This window comes from Diadema antillarum, unplaced genomic scaffold (assembly GCF_040938485.1).
Source record: "Diadema antillarum isolate AM-2024a unplaced genomic scaffold, OU_Dant_1.0 seq00000245_RagTag, whole genome shotgun sequence".
Lineage (NCBI taxonomy): Eukaryota > Metazoa > Echinodermata > Echinoidea > Diadematoida > Diadematidae > Diadema > Diadema antillarum.
In genome coordinates, this window is record NW_027271289.1 from 62,551 (window position 1) to 79,920 (window position 17,370).

At 39.1% G+C, this 17,370-nt stretch overlaps 1 protein-coding gene across 1 annotated transcript in view; it reads left to right on the forward strand.

Moving 5' to 3' along the window:
• LOC139729550 (rho guanine nucleotide exchange factor 10-like) overlaps positions 1 to 17,370 on the forward strand; it is a 107,966-nt gene that overhangs the window by 47,041 nt on the left and 43,555 nt on the right. Inside the window, exon 7 of the mRNA XM_071640474.1 lies at positions 212 to 317. Coding sequence (XP_071496575.1) covers positions 212 to 317 — 106 coding nt within the window. The remainder of the gene's footprint in view (positions 1 to 211; positions 318 to 17,370) is intronic.

Genomic DNA, 17,370 nt, shown 5'->3' on the forward strand with positions numbered 1-17,370 from the left:
ACAAGTAACTAGCATTCTCATGACTGCTCTAATTATTGCTTTGTTAATTCTTTTGATCTCATATTTGTCCCAAGTATTACGATTTCTACTGCAATTTGCCATTATGTTTTTCTATTATCTGTTATCGTTTACATCATACCTGTGAGTGCTGCCTGTCATCAGAATTATTTGTTTTATGTAATTAATATCACTATCATCGATCTTGCTTCAGATGAAGGATCTGAAGAACAAAGGGAGCCTGGGCAAGGTGCGGACGTTTCTCTTTGGACGGCAAGGGTCAGAGCGCCATCACGAGGACAGGGAAGACCCAGACGAAGGTAGGCATCCTATCTTTTGTAATAAACCCGACAGTGTGGAGTCCAAGAAACCATAATTTTTCGCTGATGTAATGCTGTATGTTTACGACAATTCTTGATATTCTGATCTTAGTGTTTGTTACAGTAGAATAAATGCTTCATTTCAGTCATTTTCTACTCTGAACTTCAGTTGATGAACTGTCAAAAGTTTCTAAATATCTATTACATTTTTAATTGGTCCTTAAATTGGCAATACATTTGATATTCCACTCTGTACTTCAGTTGATGAACTGTCAAAAGCTTCTAAATATCTACATTTTAACTTATCATGAAATTGGCAACACATTTGAGATGATTAAAGTTAATGCTTCTCTCTCAGGTTGGCAAATATGCTGGCTTCTTCTGAATATGTGCAGTCATTATGAATTCAACCAGTTCCATCTCGTCCTTCTCCAACATGAGAATCTGCAGTGAAATTTAGTGTTGCCAATTTGATGAAGGCCAAATCATGACTTCTGCGGCAAAATTACCCCGCAGACATGTTGGTTTCTAGCCACCTGCTAAACTTCCGACCGTGCATTGTGTGAGCGTGGTTGTCTTTCCTGACTTGAGATGCTCATAGTGCTATGGGTTATTTTGAAAGCGGTCGGTATCATGGGAAATCGATAGCAGCTATATTTGTTCTTTTGAACGAGGCATCCTTTGCACGTAGGGAATTTTTCATTGTTGATTTCATGCTTGAGGCAATCAAACTTAAAGGCATGGAGATGAGAAAAGTGTGTGAATAATATTTTTTTTTCATAGATTAAAATATGAAGTCAGCAAGTACATAATATGAAAAGTGTTGGTGATGATGACGATAATGTTTATGATGATAAAGGTGACGATAGTTTTGGTAGTGATGCTACTGGTTGTAATATGATGATAATGATGATGATTTTGATGATGGTGACAGTAATGATTATGATAATGATCATGTGACAATGATATATACAGACGAAAATTGTCGGGGAGTACTTACTGAAATATCACAATTATTTCGAAAAGCCTGACACATACAATCATGCAATATTGAGGTTTTATTTCTAATGCTGATCGCATTTGAAGATTTGTATCTTACTATCAAAATAGAAATGTATGTGCAACAACACCAATTTTCATAATATGCATGAATATGTATAACACTCTTGTTAATGTTATGAATGGTCATCTCGATGTGGATTTTATTCATATAACAATGAAAGCTGTGTGATATTTGTTGAAATTCTTTTTAGCTCTGCAATTTTAAAGAGTAATCTGTCTTAGCACATGATTTCAAATTTTCCTTCATCTACAGCGATTCGATTTTGTGTGGTAGTCAGAACACGTAGGCGTGAGTGTGCACAGCAGTTTGGCTCGTTTGCATCTTGCTTGATTTGCAACCAGAATGTTCATGCTACATGATTTTTTGTGTTTGTTTTTGTTTTATTAGAAGAATGTTCATAACTTCATTGATTTGTATGATGTTGATTGCTGCATGTGAAAGGAATTTTTAATGCTCCAATTGCTACAGATTTTAGTACATCATATCTGAGAGGAGATTATGAAATAAAGGATTTTTCGTCATTTTTTTTCAAGATCATTCCGACAGCTGGCTGCCTGTGCATGCAACTTTTTATTCCAATTTTACCATTTTTTTTTTTAGTTTCCAATTTAACAAATACCCCTCAAAAAAAAGACACACTTTACTCCGTATGTGACTGATTTTCAGTGCAGTGTTATCAGTCCTCTTATGTTCTTTGCATGTTGGACATTGGTGTAGCATCTGTTCAAGTTTAAGTGATATCAAGAAATAATGCTTCACACATTACTGAACATTCTCCAACACTGCGGCCATGTTTCTTCCTTGCCGGAGTTGAGAATGGTGGACGATGAATCCCAGCCAGGCCCAGTGCTCGGTGATGAATGACTCGACAGCGGGGAATGTTTATCTTCAGATTTCCGGGCTTGATTATTTATTTGTTTATCCCCGGCCATCTTAACGGGAGTGGTCCATCTCCCTCGGACACGGACACGCATCTTTGAGTCCTCCCCAATCTCCATCAATGTCAGGTGGTGGTGGTGGTGGGGGGGGGGGAGAGCAGTGAGTCTCACCCCATCTCCTAAATGCTACTCCGAATCTGAGGCGCAGTGCCTTAGTAAGGAGGACACAAAAAGTGATCAGCCAGACCGCGGCCAGATGATGGCGTCGTTTGAAATAGATTCCCACGAAGTGGATGAGAATGGGTTCACCTGGCTCTCGTGTTTTTTCCTTGTATCTCGTTCGTTAAGCGTCAGTCTTCATTTGCTTTTCGGTGCAAAGATGCTTTGCTGGCGAGAGTAAGTCAAAGCAGACTCCTCTTCCTCCGAGATCGTAATGACTTGGTTTTAAAAAGGTCAGGGTGTAGCCCTCATTTTGGGAGCACTGCCGGAAGGCGGACGAGATAGAAAGAGGCAAGATATAAGTGGGCGGGGGGGGGGGGGGGGGGGGAATAGTAGGGAGGAAGGTTTGGAAGGATAGAGGGAGGGCAGAGGGAGTTCCCGTTAGGAATAAGATTTTAGAAGGTAGAGAAAAGAGTGCCGCTGCCATCAAATGTGTGTCATGATGGAACTTTTGATTCACAGCTGCAGTGTATCACATGTGTGCAAGAAACAACATCCGTATCTTTGGTTGCGATTATCAATTCACGTCTGGCGTACAGTTAATGTTTCCACACAACTTGAGAAATGCGATCTGAAACATGGGAAAGATGATAAATGCAGCCTTTATCTGATGGATGAAGAAGGAATTTAAGGGATGTGATATCAGCAATCTCTCAGAAAATCCCCCAAAAGTATTTGCTTCTATTTTGCTTCCAACCGTCTGGTGTCTGATGCAACAGGGGCTAAATTTTTTAGTAACTTGATATTTGTAATGGTAAGACGTACGTAGAGCATTCACTGCAGAATGGTTTTCACTTTTATGCCTCCACCCGGGAGGGCGCTGGAAGTATTATTTCTTAGAGACATGCATGTCGGTGCTTTGAATTGCTTTCATGGTCAAGTTTACTGCCACAGTAATGGAAAAGGAGAAGGATGAAAAAAAACAACAACAACAACATGAAAGCAATCTGAATTTCAGTTTAAACCATAATTGCATTACGGAAGTCCTTCTTTCCTCTTCTTTGGTAGATGTGAACATGTCAGGATGCTAATGGGGTTCACCCTTTCTCGGAAATTCCCCCTTGGTAGAAGCAGTGTGCCTTAGGCATATTTTCTTTTCCCCAAACAGCTGGGAGAAAAGGTGAAAAAAAGAAATTATGCATTGGAAGAAGAGAGATAAATACATTCTGCATTTGCTGGTGATGTCATGCATCAGGGTTCTTTGAACTCAGAAACACTATGTGATATTTTTATGAGGATATGTAAATGGGGGGAGAAGGGGGAAGGGATTGGGGGAGAGAAAGAAGAAAGATATTGTGAGGTTTGGAGCTGGGAGGGGGGGAGGGGGGACTCTCGTGAGCTTAGAGGTTGGCTGTATGTAATCTCATACAGGAACTCGGCGTCTGTCGGGACCAGTGAATGGATTGAAGAGATTATCACTTTTCAGAGGTTTGAGAAGTGTCTGTGCTGGCTGAAAGCAATTTTGTGTACATGTGTATGTGTAGTGTTTGTTGGTCTGTACGTCTGTTAGTCAGTGTGTGACGAAGGGAGATTGAGTCTGTGTGCTGGTACGTATGCCTCCTCACGCGGGGCGTGCGTGCTCGGTCCAGACGCATCCATCACGCTCCGGAGGGTGTAGCCAAATTTGCGCAGGGTGATTGTCTGCCAGACCTCGGTTGCCCTCGGAGAGCCAGTGTTCCACCTGGCACGCTTCCTCCGTCTCCTATCCCTCCCCACCCCACCATCCCATCATGCCATCCACCCCCCCCTCATCCCATCCCTGCATCATCTCGTACATTTGTTGGAAGAATACAGTGCGCCCTCACCCTGTATATACAAGGCAAACTTCCATCTTAGTGGCAATGTGAAATTATTTATCCTATGAAGTCCGCAACAATCTTACTGCCAGAATTGTCGTCTCCCCATCATCAAATTGGCAGCTCTGAATTTCGCTGCTTACATGTATATCCTTTTGTTTTTACAATCATCTCAGAAGAATCTTTTTTACCTAATGGAAGTGAAATATGAGAAATGGTTGTTAAGGGATGAGATAATCTCAAGTGAGGAGAGGAAGAACTAGAACCACCTCACCTATGGTAGGAAAGAAAACTGAGTGATTGAGTCGAATTGTATTACAGTACAAACGTTATCAATACTGCTCTGTCTGTCTCTTAATTGAAAATGTTTGAAGCAGTGATAATATTTTGCAGTGATACTTCATCATGCATGTCGATCCTCTAAGTTGGCATTGTTGATTCATCAAAAGTCTGACAAAACATTCATTGGTGTTGGAAATCCAAGCAAAGATATAAAAGCAACAACACAAAGAGGCGCCAGTGGAGGCAATATTTTGTCTGTTCAGGAATCTATGATGGGTTCATGAAATTGATTGTCATTCAATGTCAAGGGCTGCAATTATGTGAGACAAATTATCTGGCACAGATGAGGGGACCTTGAGGGCGGAAAACACTCATGCGTGCAACACGCTTCAGCTCTGACAGCCTGAAATTAGCCTTGAACAGCCAATCTCGTAATCATCGTCTCCCAAATGACTGTAAATGAGTTTTCTAAATTGCTGAATGTCGGATGGAATTTGATTTTCCAAGTCACTTCGTCTGTCTCGTCTGTCTGCACAGACAGAGAACAGAAAACATTTCATGTGGTTTATGGACGTAATGATGTTCTTTTTGGGTTGTTTCTGTCAATTTTAATTTTGTCTGAGATGAATCTCAGCTGGCATTCTCTCTGAGACAGCATCACCATAGTTCTGTTTGTTCAAAAGCATGACAATATCATTCATTTAATTCATTCGTGCATGGCATGCCCTCATTTATGCTCGAATGAAATCGGAATGATTACCGTGTAGCCCTCACTTTTGCAAATAGTTTTCTCCTGTTTGAGAAGACTTCAATTGAGGTGGAACAATGGAATTATAGATCATAATTGATATTGAACCTTTTTGCATGAAGTACCGTTTGACTTAAAGCTGTGTATGACTTCATATGTGGGGTTGTGATGCAGAGCAGTGATCATGCGGAATGAGTGTGATGTAATTGCCAATATTCGGCACACATGCTTTGTATGGTTATCGCATTGAAAGCAGATCTCTTTATTGATTTATTGACGGACATGAGCTGTGGGAATATGAAATTGTTTCCTGATTCAGAAAAAAAAATCAGTTAAAGGCAGATATTGGTTAGTTTGTTCTCTCTTCGTTGTTTGCACACTTATGAGTTCCAACAGTTAGTAACAATCAAATTATCAATTCACCTCCAGTATATCAGGGTATTTTATGCATAAAATGCTATGGAGTGCCATGGTTTTCTTTAAACTTGTGATTCTCAAAAAGAAGTGAAAGAGATTTGAATTTCAAAGCAGAACAATCATATATGTGGTCCAAACAATGTACATTATACAATGTCATTTAATGCTATTTTGAGATAATGTTGGGGAAATGAGAAAGGATTTTTAGCTCTCCCCAAATTTTGTGATTTTGATACATGAGGTGTCGTCACCCCAGGTATGATATTTCCCTTCATATCTTCTCTGTGTAGAACATTCCCTGCATCCTTGCATTTTTCAGCTCCAGCTTATATAACCATAGCAGCATTCTTGTCATCCTGGATTTGTTGAAATCTTCTGTCACTTAAGCCTTGACCTCTAAAGAGACTTTTAAGGATTGCAGAACTGCTACATTAAGTTGACTTTTTAGACTGGTAGAAAGTTTGCAAGATTTCGAATGTCATGTGTGAATGAAAAACTGAAGGATTTTGCTGTAGCATGCTGTTACAGCTCAGTTTGATTTTGGTTTGGCACCTAGGAGCAAAAACAACAACGAAACAAAACAAAACAAAGAAATACAAAACAAACAAGCAAATGAACAACATTAAAAAAATAAATAGGAAAGACTTGGAGAAGACAAATCTCTCCTTCCTAGCCACTTCATCCTCATCTTACTTTCCAAGTGTCTTTGCTGCCTTCCTCAGCAAGCGTGCTGCAATTTATGTCTTGAGCGAGACGGAATTATCGGGATGGGCTTTAATTAGAGGAAAGCCCTGGGGATGAATGTGATCATTGGGTCTAATGAACAAAGAAAACACCACTAATGGGATTTTTCTCCCCCCTTGCGCTTGATGATATCCACTCGCAGGGAGCCGAGGACTACCTTTGAGGCGAGCATTAACCCCCCGCATCCCATAGAGGCTCTTTGTCTAGTGCCAGTGGGTGGAGAGGTGTGGATGTGTGGTTGGTTTTGGCTTAAAACAGCGCCTTGTCTTTCTCTTGATTCGTATTCGTACCGGCAGCTGATTGTCTTGTTTGTGGAAAACAAGATTGGGTTGCGATGATCAACCGCCGCGATCGTCGGCCTTCGAAGGCGTCTTGACGTCAAAGGAGATTTACCTGTGTGGGACTAGAATGTCAGAAGATTTTGCAGTCATTTTCTGTGTAATCTCATTGCTGTTCATAAGTGGACAATCTTTGTAAAACCAAGTTTGGCAATTGAATACCAAAGTATATGAAAGACCGAAGTCCATTAGGGAGAATTTTGACAGAAAAAACCCTGAATAACATCCTAATATTCATCAGTTTTTCAGCTATGGGAATGTTATGTATACTAATTGAATGGTAGAACAGTCATTTGAATATTTATCTAATTTTGCATTACTTTGCAAGGGGTCTACGAAGATGGTAGCCAACTCAGGACTCGATCCGTTCTTATGTTAAGATTTTCAATTATGAAAGGCCTGTCTTGGTGTCTTATCTTTATCATGTGTGCTTACCATGAAAGATGGGCACTTGATGTTTTGAAGTCACAGTGAACCCTATAGCAATACCCTCCCCTCTCCCAATCCTCTCCCCTCCCCCCAACACCTCCCCCCCCCAAAAAAAAAGAAATCTACATGTAGTGTTAATGCGATCATTCCTATACATAGAACCAGGACCATACATGTACATATAAGCCAGGTAGATATTTCAACCATGCAATCATAAATGTTACAAATTCACACAATTTGTTCACTCCAATTGAGTAAATGCTACGCTACAAAAAGATATACGGCTCAAGAAAGTTTCTGTTGCTGTTTTTCCCCTCATTGAGAGCAAGAAGAGTTGGGTCTAGGCAAAGACAAATCAAAACAAAACAGAGTTGAAAGCAGAAACACTTTCATACTGCGTCTTTATTTGTCATCGAGGGCAGCCTATCATTGTTTGGTTTCTTTGATACTGAGTTTGTATTTTTTATAAAGAGTTGAGGGAAAAAACAAAACTGGCCTACTTTGGAACAACAAAACAACCCACTTTATTTGTGACGAAAGTAAAAGGATTTTTGCTGACGTACGAAGGGGGATTGAAATTGTCATCTGTTAGTGGGTGTGAATTGACCCCCTCCCCCCCCCCCATGATGTAAACAGATATATTAGAAATGCGTAGTGTCTTTAAGTCAGACGTAATAGAATCCTGTAAAGTATGCAAGATTGTAGTCTGCACAGCGCATTGAAATTCATAGCAAGTCTGAATGCACTATGTAAAAACCAGCTTATGCTGTTGTTATTGTTATTATTATAATCAGTATCCAGAGGAAGAAAAAGGAATCGTGAAGGCTGGCCCAAATTTTTCTTGGGTTTGTTGTGGGCAATTTAATTCAGGTTAGAAATTTAAAATAGGATTTGTGGCTCTTTTTGTTCCTTTATTATGAGTGTAAGACTCAAAGATATTTGTGTCTACATTGCTCTGTGAAAGCCTGAAAATGAACGAGAGTCCATGAAGACTAAAGAAACGATATATCTGTGGATTTGGCAATTATTCATATTCTTATTTGCATTGATTGCTGATGTGGTTTCCTTCTATAGCCAAACTTTTGATTTCATGAGAAAATGATGCCATGTGACATTAAAGATCCTGTTTACCTTTGGGAACAGTGATTAAAAAAATATTCAAGATATTATATTTGATGCATATGTATAGATCTGTTGTATCACAAAACATCCAACAATATAAATTTTTTTGCATTAAAAGCTAAAATATGAGGAGATATTAGTATTTTTCTCAATAAACCATAACTGTAGGCAGATTAGTCTGGGAACATTTTAGTTATAATGTTGTTCACATTTTGTGCATCTAATGATACTTAACATTAATTATACACTATATGGATTCAATTTTTTACAGCAGTTGTTTCTATCCCTAACTCACATTCTAGAACTATTTTAAAGCGCGAATGCAGGGTTTTTTGTTTCATCTGCAAATGGTAAATTATGCCTTTAAGCACATTTTTATCATTGCGATTACTCGAAACACAGAATAGTTGTGCTTATTTACGTCATTGAAGGGCAGTTTGTCAATGAGTTGCAATAAAACACAACTGGATGTGGGAATCATTAATTTGAATAGATATGAAGTACTCGCTCCTAAAAAGGATACAAGCCATCACTGGCAATAGGTCAGAAGCTTGGTAGTCTAGTGGATATGATGACTGTCTAGCAGTCAGAGGTCTTGGGTTCAAATCCCACTAGAGTATGTATGCTCATGGTTCTCATCATGGCTGTTACTCTAAACACTGAATAATCAGTGCTTGTTTACATTGACGAAGGGCAACTTGTTAATCAGATGCAATTAAGCAAGAACATTAATTGTGCGTACATGACATGCACACACACACACACACTCACACACACACACACGCATGCACAAAGAGGAAGTAGAAATACACCAAATTAAACGCTTGAAATGGACACAAGTACGAAAAGAAGGAGGATTAAATAGACCATGCCCTCATGGCAATCGCACTTCGGGTATTCTTGCGGTGTCCTTGCGCTTGATACCTCCCTACATTCCCCACCCTCCCTTCCGCAATTTTTGTTTTCCATTTGCAGCTCTACTCAGTCTAAGGGTGGCACTTTAATGTCATACATGTGTGTCAATAAAATCAAAATGAGATCAGATGACGAACCGGCACTTGAACTTTACCAGCCCAGTGATCCCAGCCCAGCGTAACGCTACATCATTTTACATGTTGGAAGGATTAAGGGAGGGTTTGGATCTCCGAAAAACGTTGCTCGTGTTTCCGCGCCTCGGCTCTCTGCGGCAGACTTCGCGGCTGCGACTACCCTGATCGAAATCCCGTAACCGATTCGGCCTACAAAGCTTGGCATAAGTAGGTTTCTTTCCTTTCCCTCTTTTTTTTTTCCACCCCTCTTTCTCTATCCCTCTTAAAGATCTTAAGGAAAGGGTATTGATGAGCACATCAACCCTGACATCATCATATCTCTGACCGTCTGTGAGCTGCCGCGGCCTGGCTGTCTCAGCTTGCCGCTGATGAATTATGGGAATGGAGAGAGCCATTAAGTCGACATCAAGACATCAATGCGTGTGCTGCATGTAGCCAAATTGTTTTAAAGGGAGGATCTATCCTTATTGAAAGACACACACGGAATAAGCTTGTTAGCATCATTGTAGAAGCAACAGTTAGGAAGTAGGGTCATTCTATTCTGTTGTAGATGCTTAGCAATAGTGTTTTTTTTCTCCTAATTGTATGAGTCCTAAGGTAAAAACATGAGAAGACAAGATGTTTTAAATCTTCCACAAATGCCAGCTACATGTAATCACTAGGTAAAAGTGTGCTTGGAATTAATTTTTTCTTCTAGAAGTGATTGTATGGTTTTCAAAAATTGGTCTTTTGATAAACTAATATGGACATAAGATGCAGCCCATATGTCACGTGGAATATTAGACCAACACAAAAATATGTGAATGGGATCAGGCTTCCAAATGATTGCATAATGATATATCAATGCCATATAATACTCTGTCTGATATCTGACAAAACCATGGTTATTTTAGCCTGAAGTAACAGAAATGTAGAGATATATTTTGTAGAGATTGAAGTTCTCTTTGTTAGATGTGAACTTACAGCTGTTTGGATCCTCCTGGTCTTGTGAACTAAGCACTTATAGGCAATTTGTTCGGGACTTGTTCTTGTTGTTTGCTTTCATGGATGAATCCATGGGCCATAAACATGTTAGAAAATTTGTCAGATTATCTGTGCAAGGGTAGATGTAAATTTGATGATGATTTATTGTGTGATGCAGAAACTTGTGTGGGGCGGGCTGTGCTCTGTAGAATAGCTTTTTGGTGATTGTTGCTGTGAAGCAAGGATCTTGAGGTTTAAGTTTACTCAAATGCATGCATCATTGATTTGATGATTTAGGGATGTTTTCTTTAGAAAGCTTTATGCAAACCTGCTGTAAGATCTGTAGATCATGGGCCATTCATTCCACTATCTTCACATCTTTTAAGTGAGCATGTAGGATTTTCGTTGAAATTGGTTGCTTCCTATATGGTCTGCTGTTAAAAGGGGGTTTCCCCTATTAAGTGGAATGATGTACGCTCCTGTCATATTCAGGAACCTGATCCCCTTTTTACCAGTGTGTGATGAATACTGATTGTGCGTTCCTGCCCGCTCTTATCCTCTGAAGATGTGGAACTTCCGCCGTTGTTATCTCTTGGTCAGACACACTCTTCCTTGTGCACTCAATATCTCAGGAGTCTCTATTATAATTCCTTTGGCTGTTCATTGGATCTGCGGAGATATCATACCCAAATATTGTGTCCCGGCTGTAATTCTTTTAAAGATAAAGTCCACCCCCTAAAAGAAATAAATGAAATTCAAAAGAAAAAGAAAAATATTTCCTACAGAGCGACACAAAAATGAGGAAAATCGGATAAGAATTAAGGAAGATATGACATTTTGACAATTTCACAATTTATCGGGAAACATTTCTTGACATCTTGACAAAACGTTTCATGGATAATACCCTCTCTCTCTCTCTCTCTCTCTCTCTCTCTCTCTCTCTCACACACACACACACACACTCTCTCTCAAAAGAAGGAAAAAGAAGACATCAGGTTTTTCCCCTTTTGATAATTCTAGAGTACTTTTTATCGATATTTCCATTAGGAAAGTGCAGCATCACAGTTCAAAGTAGCTACTTGCAGTGTAAATACAATGGATGAAACATTTGATGATGGGAATACAGAAAACTTTATGGAGAAGGATTTATAGAGCTTTCTTACAGCTGAGATGCATTTATCATTTAGGTTTTAGATATGTTCCCTTTTTATTCAAATGAACGAACACCACATGATTTGATTGTTGTGGGTCTGTGTGAATGACATATAACCCTCAGCATCCAGGGGTTAAGTGCGAGAAACAGCCTGTGGCAGTCGAGTGGTTAATCTGAGGAAAGCTGGAGAGATGTAAGCATATCAAGGTCAATCTTCTCAGCTGCATTACAATGATGAATTTTGTTATGGTTGCAAAAATGGGAACTAGTGAAATGTTAAAATTTAGAATGTCAAATTTGAAATGTGAAATATCACTATTTCAGAAAGCCACCATCTTCAAACCTGAAGTGACTGCATATGATGGGGCATCGTTCAAAATTGAACTTATCTATCAAATTTGGGTGTGAATGATTCGCATGTGAAGTGATTTATATGAGGCTCTCATATCTTACTTCACCTGCTGTCTGGAAATTTTCCTGTCCTAGCGATAATCATTTTACACTTTTTATCTTTTATAGACTGTTTGTCACAAGACCCATAGAAAGCATTATCAGTTGCTGGAAGTTGTTTAGTCTACTTCCATTCATGCAACTTGGTGATATCATCTAGATATTGTTTCTTACTGTGTTTGGTGCTGTGTGGCATAGGGGGAGGGGAGGAGGGGATTTTAGTCTAGGATTGTAGACTACGGTAAATAGACTAACTGAATCTAGCTCTGTTTGAATGATAATCTGCAGAAAATATCCTATTTCAGGCTAATCTCTTGAATTTCTACATTTGCACTGCTTGCCTACAAGTTTGTCCTGGAAAAAAATCCAGCATAAAACAAAATTACGGTTAGTTGGAGACTGTTCTTCTTGCAAGGTATGTAGCTCTCTGTTTCAATGATAAATGCAGGGCAGTGAGCCTTACAAATCAGAGCAAGTGAATTTTGCCTTTGGGCAACTAAAATACTCTGTCTCATTTCCATTTCAGATATCGTTGCAAATCCTGATGTAGATCAAGAAGGAACAGAATTCAATCTTGTTTTCTTTGAATAGCTTGCTCTCTTTTATTCTAATGCAGCAATTTTTTTTTTGTATTTGATTTAGAAGTACTGATAATATTTCATTGCAAAGTAGTAAATACACCTCTACCTGATATGATGCATTTGAAAAGGCTTCCATGTAGCTCTAGTTTCTAAATGACAAGTTGAGCTTTTGCCTAGATTCCACTCACATGTAGTAAACGTAAAAACAAAAACAAAAAACAAACAAACCCAATACTCAATACAGACGGTCATAGATGAAATCAAACCTTCATGAGTAGTGATACTTTTCACCTGGCTAGGATGTTTAAGTTTTCCCACAACTCTGATGAAGGAAATAAATTTTGTCTCTTTCGTGTTTCAGCCAAGATTTTATGCCTCTCTCATTGGCATTTATCAAGTGCACTCTACTCAGTTTTTGGTAACACCTCATGTTCAAAATAGTGAGAGAAAATGGTGGGAAAATCTAATTTTGTCTGTCAGTAGACTGGAGTTGGTGTCTCGCAGATTCTTAAGGTGAAATAGGAGAGGTGACTGAAATGCATGTAGCGGAGAGAAAAGCGCTGTGCGTCAATCAATAAATGATTCCAACATGGCCCACAGGGTGAGGAATACATCGTAGGGTAAGGGGGGGGGGGGAGATTGCAGGGGGTTGGCTGGGTCTGCGACAGACTGTGGGCGTGGGGTTAGCATAGAGCCAGGCCTGTGTGCAGTGTGATGGATCAATTCTGCAACTGCGAATGGATACACTTGTGACTAGATTGTGACAGGTATAAAACAAAATGTCTAGTCTGTCTTACCTTTTTTTTTATCATTATCTTAGCATATTAACCCGTTGAGGACGAGTCCCGAGTATACTTGGGCAAGCGTCTGTCATACTTGCCAACTAGTAAGATTTTATCAGATTCAGTCAGATTTCTTAGTACATTGAAAATAGCAAAATCAGATTTTTCAAAAATATTTAGATATACCTTTCATGTGTATTTTCTGAAGATTTGACTGAAAGTAAGATTTTTAACTTCAGTTTGCATATAAAATAAGATTTTTGCAATCCACGAGTAAGATATTTCATCTTGAAATGTTGGCAGGTATGGTCTATGGGAAATGCGTGTTGTAGCAAAATCAGCCTGTCCTCAATGGGTTAAAGCCACTGTTTACCATTGGGAGCAGTGATGAAAAATTGTTCAAGTTATCACATTTGATACATATGTATAGTTCAGCTGTATCACAAAACTTTCTACCATATAAAAATTTTGCAATAAAGCCACAAATACAAGGAGATGTCACTAATTTTCAAAATAAACCATAACTATACAAGGCTTATTCTAGAAACAATTTTGATTATTCAAAACTATTGGTCATATTTTGTGTATTTAACAATACTTAACATTGATTGTAATGATCGACATTTTTACATAGGTTGTTTTTTCCCTAACTCACATTTAAGAACTATATTGAAGCTGTTTTGTTTTTTCATCTGCAAATGGTAAATAGTGGCTTTAACCTGCATACAATAGGTTTCATGAAGGATTAACCTTGTCCCCAGAGGTGATACAAAGTCACGATCAGTGTACTTCTCAGTCTTCTGCCTTGATGGTATTTAAAAATTTGACAAGCATTATGTCTTGGATCTTGGATTTAGGAATCAATGAGGCTATTTGCACTTCATGAGGGAAACAAAATTAGGTTTTATAGAGAGATGGAGAATATGACATGAAGGCAGGTGTGACAGAGCTGGGGGGGGGGGGGGGGAGGCATATTTTAAAACAAATGTACATGCAAAGGAAGCTCTTGAGATGAGTTAACAAGGAATGTTTATAGTTCTGTGAGTAGTGAGAGGGTAAAGAAATCAAGGAAATAGATGAGGGAAAATATATATCAGAGATATATAGATATATTAGAAATATAAAGATATATAAAGAGATATATAGATAAATGAGAGATATATAGATATATGAGAGATATATAGGTATACGAGAGATATATAGATATATGAGAGATATATAGGTATACGAGAGATATATAGGTATATGAGAGATATATAGGTATACAAGAGATATATAGGCATACGAGAGATATATAGATATATGAGAGATATATAGATATATGAGAGATATATAGGTATATGAGAGATATATAGGTATACGATAGATATATGAGAGATATATGGATATGTGTGTTTATTGGGAAGAAAGAGGGAGAGAGGTGGAGGGTGAGATAGTACGATAGAGGAAGAGTGAGAAAAAACTGGCGAGTGAAAAGTGAGTGGGGGTGGAATTATGACAATCAATACCAGCTTCCTGATGGCCTAGAGGAAAGAGACGGAGAGGGAGAGATATTAGCTGCAGTCACACTGGCAAAACATCGCCAAGTTTAATGTTTGCGAAGTTTAAGTTCTGGAAGTTTTGTCAGTGTGACCGCTAACTTCCTGAAAGCTTTTTTCGGGAAGTTCCCGCTGAAACGAGGGAAATTTGAACGCTCGTGACTGAAACTTCGAGAAGGTAATCACGTGACCAGTCCACCACCTGTTTGCGGCATCGATCGATAGTTTTGCGGGTGGTGCGTCATTGGGACGTACGTGTGTGCATTGTTATGTACATGTGTACATTGTTATTTTTCACCACAATCATTAGCTGTCGGATGGCACATGTTTCCTTGTTGGACATGCGCACCAGTGACGCAAACTTCGAGAACTGAAACAATGAGAAGTTTGGCCGCCAGTGTGGACAGATGAGCAAACTTCGCAAAGACTTTTCGAAGTGAAACTTTGCGATGTTTTTGCCAGTGTGACCATGGGTACTGAGAGAGAGGGGAGGAAGAGAAAGAGATGAACGAATATTCAGTGAGAAAATGAGAGAGAAAGAGCAAGTAAGAGAGAGAGGGAGACGAAAATCTGGGAGAAAGAGGATGCAGAAGTGTCTGAAGGTGATAGATTTCTGAGGAAGAGGACTCCTATGTCAATGATGGCCATAGGGCAATGGGTTTCCTCTTCCCCCCAGTGGATGTACCTTAGTCCCACTCACAGGGAACTAAGTATAGAATGTCGTGACCTCAGCGGATGCATGGACGAAGAAGGGAAAAAAAAAAGTAGAAACAGCGAGGTTGAGATGGTGGGGCAGATATTGAATAAGCAGACAATGTGAAACACTTAGCTTGTAACCAGCTACATGTAGCTCTCTAGATGCACAGATGCATACATAGCCTAGATGCACATAAATGCTCTCAAGTAAATTGAAATGGACTGCATGTGTAAAACAAACATACTAATGCAGGCAAGTGACTAGATGGAAAGAAAGACAAAGGCCGTAACACACTGAAATGGGTGAATTCATGCATTGGTAAATAGATTAGCAGTCAAAAACAGTCATGCCACACAATCAAAGCTGCAATTAAATCTACAATAAGCAAATAGGCTACAGACATACAAAAGGACCAGGAAGAATTAGAATCCAAAAGAAATAGATATAGAAAAAGAAAAGAAATAGATTTAAAAAGATAGCTACTATATGTACCAAATAAAACAAAAAAATGGAGGGGAAAAAGTTAGATACTGTAAAAGTGGAAATTTTCGTGGTGTTGAAATTTTTGCGCAACCAGAAACTAGCGCGAAAATGAGAGCACATGAATATTTTTGCTTGCCATACGTTCTAATAGTTGACGTCTTGATTACGCAGAATTAAAAACACGTGGAACTCTTCTTACCCTGCCAAGCGCGAAAAATTAGTCGTGCGAAAACATCCACTTTTACAGCAATGGAAATAGGACATGACAGTGAAGTTGATTGAAGGTAAATTTTAGGTTCTAGCTGGGAGAGAGGAGAACGGCCGATGCAATCGTCTTAAACATCGCAAATCTATAAAGCTCCCTATTAGCCCGTTGAGGACGGTTTGATTTTGCTACAACACGCGTTTCCCATAGACGCTTGCCCGTGTATACTCGGGACTCGTCCTCAACGGGTTAAGAAAAAAAGAGAGAGAGACAAAAATGAGTCTACACTGGTAGCGAGAGAGTTAAACGGGTGGAAACGAAGCAGAGAGGACAAAAGAAGAGGAGGATGCGGAGCCGTTGGGTTCATCTGGAGGATCGTCATGGAGAGGATGTTGATGGTTGATGTTTTATGATATAAACAGAGGCCTGGCAACATGGGTAAAGGGAGGCGGAGTGCATGACTGCACACAAAATTACAACACTATGTCATTGCAGCGACATAGAGGGGTTTTTTTTTTGACAGGAGAAGGAGGAGGAGGAGAAAATTATTCTTAAAGGACAAATCCACCTTCATATACATTAGGATTGAGAGAATGCAGCAATATTAGTAGAACACATCAATGAAAGTTTGAGGAAAATCGGACAATCCATTCAAAAGTTATGAATATTTTAAGTATTTGCGAAGTCACTGCTGGATGAGAAGACTACTACAGTATATGATGTCACATGCGTACAACGATATAATGAAAATAAAAAGAGAATTTCACAAAACTTTACTCTTTGAATAAAGTGCACATTTCTTCGACTTGCTACTGACGTATGTTAAGGGTAATATTATTCCCCCTGCCTTCTGAAAGAGAGAAGTCGAGTGTTCTTTTATTATGCGAGAAAAATGGAAATATGTTGAATTTTCTTTATTCTTTCTTTATATCGTTGTACTCATGTGACATCACAAGCTTACCTAGTCTTTTCATCCAGCCGTGACTGAGCATAAACTTCAAAAATTCATAACTTTTGAACGGATTGCCCGATTTTCCTCAAACTCTCACTGATGTGTTCTACTAATATTGCTGCATTCACTCAACCCACATGTCTATGAAGGTAAACTTGTCCTTA